This window comes from Cryptomeria japonica, chromosome 7 (assembly GCF_030272615.1).
Source record: "Cryptomeria japonica chromosome 7, Sugi_1.0, whole genome shotgun sequence".
Classification (NCBI taxonomy): Eukaryota; Viridiplantae; Streptophyta; class Pinopsida; order Cupressales; family Cupressaceae; genus Cryptomeria; species Cryptomeria japonica.
Window position 1 is genome coordinate 177135267 of NC_081411.1, and position 5590 is coordinate 177140856.

Genomic DNA, 5590 nt, shown 5'->3' on the forward strand with positions numbered 1-5590 from the left:
CTGGGAAATGAGGAAAATGTAGGCCACACGAATACTCTCACCTTGGAAATACTATTCCCACAATTCAAAATATATTTTTGAAGATATTAGTTGATTTTTAGTGTAGCTTATATGATATCATCAAGTGGTGGTAGGTGATGTGATATTCGATAGACAGTGGCCCATGGTGGCTCTCCCTTCCAACTTTGGTTTGCAAAGTGCTACGACCTAAAAATGGACACTCACATCAGACTTATCTCAGACAAAAAGCAAATGCCATACTTGTGAGAGGTGATGGACAAAAGGTTGAAGGTCATTTTGAACTACCTTCATGGGTTGGTCATACATGTGGTGAAGGCAATTTTAGGGGAAGATTTTCTCAACTCTTGCCATAGGCATCTAGTTAACACTAATGTCTCAACCATGTTTTTGACAACGTTGCTAATTGTGAGGGATTTGAAGGACTCGACAAAGATTTTATGCCAAAAACTGTTTCAAGACTCTTTTCTTGGGGAATTGGAGATAGTTCTAGCCAATTTATGGATTGGAAATTTGAAGGTTCCTCTCCCACAGGACTACTTTGTAGTGTGGTGCTATGGGAAAAAGATTCCCAAGCTGTCAATGCTTTCCACCTTTAAGCCAAAGGCCTTTGAAAATTGTAGGCCAATTGTCACCAGAAACATGGTCTTTCTGAAAAGTTGTTGGGAATCACCATGAATGAAAAAGGGGACTGGATAAAGGAGTATATTATGGTCGAAGCTCTAGACAGCGAGGATGAGGAGTATGGTGGGGGTGGGCTCATCAAGAAGGAGCTATTTGAAGGGGATGTTGACGTGGGAATAGGTCCTGAGGATGATGTTGCAATTCATGAGCATTGTTGAGCTGAGTGTCATGTCCACCTTTAAAAAAAAATAATGAATATAAATTTTTATTTACGTAAGTGTCATGTCCCCTTTTCAAAAATTAAATAAATATGTATTTGTTTATTTAATTTTCTTTCTCCTTTCACTTTTCATTAATGAGTTAAAATTAATTAACTCACTAAGCTCCCAAATGCACATTCTAACCTTGATGAAATTCTCTCAAATCATGAACAATGCCGAAATGTGTACAAAGATATGAGCTTTATACACAAGGCATGGGCCTTTGTACAAATAGCATGGCCTTGGTACCATGTAACATAAGACAAAGGAATTCTGTATTCCACAAGGATGCTCCTAAGTACCCATTTTCTATCTCACCATCCACTCCTCTCAAGGGGATTCTCCATCATAGACTCCTCTTCAATTTTGGACCCCTCTCAATCCACCAATCAAATGAAGACACTTGTCCTCCTCTCATCCTTCCAAATATCTCGACCAATTTTAACCCTTGATCTCTATTTTTAATCCTAGCCATGCAATTACCTAACCAAAAATCTATAAATGGGATGATTACCCAAGCTATTGTCACATCTCATCCTCATATGTAACCTTATGCTATTCGTGAAGGCACTCAAATACCACCAAATCCACCAAATCCATCATCCTTGAACACAACTACCAAGCCAATGTGAGCATAGGCTAATGTTTGAGATATCTCTATAAAAACTGACAAGTTTTCTTCAAAGTTATGCATACCAGAATCATGGAGCGCCATGAATGGTAGTGTGCAACTGTCTGCTCCTTTTTCCCACTTTGGAGATCAAACTAACGACAAAGGCGGGGTTTCCAAAAGGTTTGTTGTTCTTCGTTGGCTTTTCCTCTGTTCGTTTGCTGTTCTTCAGTGGAAGCATGGCTTTTAAATTTGTCGACAAACTACCTTTTGTGTTCGTCGACTGCCATCAATCACGGCAAGAAAAAAAAGCGTTTTGCGGGATTCGGAATAGTGGTGAAATGAATGTCAAATCATTGGAACCTTCTTTCAGACCATATTTAGTGTGTAATAAAAAGTCAGTTGAGCCATATATAATAAGAAAACCCGAGTCGTTTCTTTGACGGAGTCCGCTCACTACTAACCACACTTGCATACAGGTCTGATCTCTTGAAGGTATGACTGTGACCTGTAACGCAATATAGTTCCAATATAAAGCGATTAGCCGTTCCAATGTAAAGTTAACGTTGACTTGTATTGAACACATTTAATTAATGCCGCCTCACTGGTCTGTGAATATTTCGTGATACGGAATTAGCTATAATATCCCCCACATCACTCAATCTGGAAGCTTGGACTTTTTATAATTATTTTATGGTGTACATATTATTTTTTGGAAGGGGAGGTTATATGTTTGAATTCGATAAGGATTCACGCCTAGGTTTCATATGAGTAGTTTAAGCAGGTGTTTTGTGTTTAAGCAGGTGTTTTGTGTTTTGTGTTTCATTTTTTATAAATTATTTTTTTAAGTTAAATTAGATCTATTTGGTACCGTGAATTATAAAATGAAAATTAAATTCAGAAGCAATTTAGAAATAATCTAATGGATTGTAGAAATCTGATAAAATTGATTACAATATGTTCTTAGAGAGTTATTTTTTATTGTATTGTTGTATTTGAAATAGATTGATATTTATTTAAATATTACATTATTCTTTTTTCTACTTGAGATTCTTTAGGGAGTGTCAAGCAATCGTTTATGGATTCTAGTACTATTATATTTTTTATGATGAATTAGTGCCTTAAAAATGGTCGAGTTAGACAGGTGATTTCATATGTATACATAAAAAATTGAAAATATGATAAAAATAAAAAATGATATTTCTCAAAATTAAATTTCCAATTAAGACTTTCAAAAACAGTTACGATAAGATGGTCAAATGTTATGTACACACAACAGGGATCATGTTTATATCATTAAAATTTAACATAGCATTGTATGTATGTATGTATATTAGTTATTGAATAATCAAAATTAAAATTTAATATAATTATCAGTAGTTCTTTCTTATAATAAAAAAAAAGCATTCTATTCTCTAATATCAATATATTCATTTACTTTTTACTTTTTATTTCTATAAGTATACTTAAGAAACCTCTCTTATATGCAAAATAATTTATTTATGATTAATTTACTAAATTATATATGATAAATAATTAATATAAAAAAAATTATAGTAGAGAGAAAAAATTTAAACTATTTATTGGAAAGTATAAAATCATAATGAGAGAAAAATGTTTAAGACTCCAAGATAAATTATGATAAATAATTAATATAAAAAAATTTAAAGTAAAGAGAAAAAATTTAAACTATTTATTGAAAAGTATAAAATCATAATGAGAGAAAAATGTTTAAGACTCCAAGATAAATTTACATTAATTTAGAAATCAAATGTCTTGAAAATATGTAGCATACCAACCTAAACATTTTAAGATCATTATTATTGATGTGAATGATATATCATTTTTTTTTATCAAAATAAACACAATAAAAATTATGTAATATTGATTTGTATTGGTTGGTGTGTTATGATGGTTAAGTTGTTGTGTTGTTTGTGTCAATATTTACTATATAATTTTTTTTTTAAATGATAAAATAAAATGATTAAATTTGTAAAAAATAATAAAATATAAATAATAATATTAATATAAAAAATAACATTAAAGTTTGTAAAATATAAAATACAAAGAATAATGCTTAAAAAATTAAAAAACAAAAAAATTTATTAAATTTTATTTTATTTTTCAAAACATAATGCCAAGGAAAATGATATTTTGATAATAAGATTAATTTAGATTATTTAATCAAATACTATCCATTCGAGGTGCAGTAAAGTCGTCTCAGAAACGCCAAAATAAAATCATTTCTCCCACGGAAGTCCCCCACTATCGTCGCCGAATGCGGCCTGGTACTGCAACCTTTATTTATTTATTAACCCACCACTAACACGGAATTGGACTTTGACCTAGCCCACGCCTGCTTACCCTGCCAGTTTCTGTAATTATATAAGCACAGATTGGGCAATGAAGGCTTCAAATTGCTACAACCTGTGCAACAATGAGGGTGTTTCTTTTTGCATTAGCTGTGTCCTGCATTTTTATCTGTGCCGCAAAGGCTGCAGATCCGCGGCTTGTGTTCGCCCATTATATGCTCTATGCGAACGACAACATTAATGTCCTCAAGCAGGAGATTCAACTTGCGCAGAGCAGAGGAATCGACGCATTCGCTCTCAACAGCAATGTGTGGCGCCAGAATCTGGCGGACAATATGTACCAGGCAGCTAAAGAAGTTGGCCCGAATTTCAAGATCTTCTTCTCCGCCGATATTCACAAGGACGCCAATGGCAACCTCACGCCGGAGCAGCTGGTGACCATGCTCACCCGCTACGAAACCCACCCCCCAACCAGATGAAATACCGAGGCAAACCCTTGTTCACGTCCTGGCTCGGCAGCGACGATTCCTGGTGGAAAGACTACAACTACTCCTCTGCTCTCACCGGATGGAACGCCGTTTTCCAAAAGGCCGGCGGAAGGAACAAGTTCTTCTACGTCCCCTTCTTCCCCACGGACGGCTCCTTGGGGGGTGTTCAGGCAACTCTGGACAAATTCAAAGATATTATCGACGGCCTGTTTGCATGGGACACCTCAGCATGGCCCTACTTCAGCCCCGATTTCCAGAATCCTTCCGTCTCCAAGGACCAGAACTATCTGAACGCCTGCAAAGCCGCGGGGAAAGTATACATGGCGAGCCCCAGCTCCTGGTTCTTCAAAAACATCGCAGGCTCCTGCTGCTCCGACGCTTGCAAGGCAAAGGATCTGAGCAACTGTAACTGTCAAGTGAAGGGCAATTACCAGGGTCCGGGGCTCTGGATCAAAAAGTGGGAGCAGCTCATACAGCTAAGCCCTCCTCTCCTTGAAATCGTGACGTGGAACGACTGGGTGGAAACCTCTTACGTGGCACCGCCACTCAGCACGGCCGCTGCTGACGTGTCGGGGTACACTCACCGTGCCTTCTTGGAGCTGGGGCAGTACTATTTTAACTGGTACAAGTCCGGCAGCCAGCCCGCGATTACCCAGGATTCGATATACCTATTTTATTATACCCAGAGCAAAAACATCAATGTGCCCGCTGACGGGTGCAAGGTGGTGTATTCTGATCAGCTAAGTGATAAAGTGTACGTTACTGCGAAGTTGACTGGGCCTGCCACGGTGGAATTGCGATCTGGAAGTGCGACTCATACATTCAGTGCTCCGAAAGGGATATCCACATGGAGTATGGATTTCCAGGCAGGGCAGCAGTTGGCAACCCTGAAGCGTGGAGGTAAAGTGCTAAGCACGCTGACTGGAAGCAAACTGATCAGTAATTCCAATGCAACGCATTATAATTTCAATGTGTACTCCACCTGCACCACATGTTAGTAACTTCTTTCAGAGAAGAGTGGGATCCTCTTATCCAATAAGCTCTCTAGAGAGCATTAGTTATAATCTCACCTCGTTAGGCTTATTTTGTAATAATCTATCCGAATCAATTATCAACAGTTGCTAACTGGCAGCTACTACAGATCATCATTATATTTAATTGAAGCTTAGACTTTTTACTCTATCAATCGCTGCAGTATATATATATGAATCGGATTTAGAACTTTGCTTCAGATCATATTTATTCTGTAATGAAAAGTCAATTGAGCCATATATAATC

The 5590-nt window shown here is 36.9% G+C and overlaps 1 protein-coding gene across 1 annotated transcript; it reads left to right on the top strand.

The window, feature by feature from the left end:
* Positions 1-4299: 4299 nt before the first annotated feature.
* Positions 4300-5310, top strand: LOC131056871 (glucan endo-1,3-alpha-glucosidase agn1). The gene has a single exon (XM_057991142.1). It carries the CDS (start codon positions 4300-4302, stop codon positions 5308-5310), a length of 1011 nt encoding a protein of 336 aa, XP_057847125.1.
* Positions 5311-5590: the final 280 nt, after the last annotated feature.

What these genes read in the sequence shown, in the direction of transcription:
- LOC131056871 (XM_057991142.1), top strand. Translation starts at nt 4,300, where the DNA reads ATGAAATACCGAGGCAAACCCTTGTTCACGTCCTGGCTCGGCAGCGAC.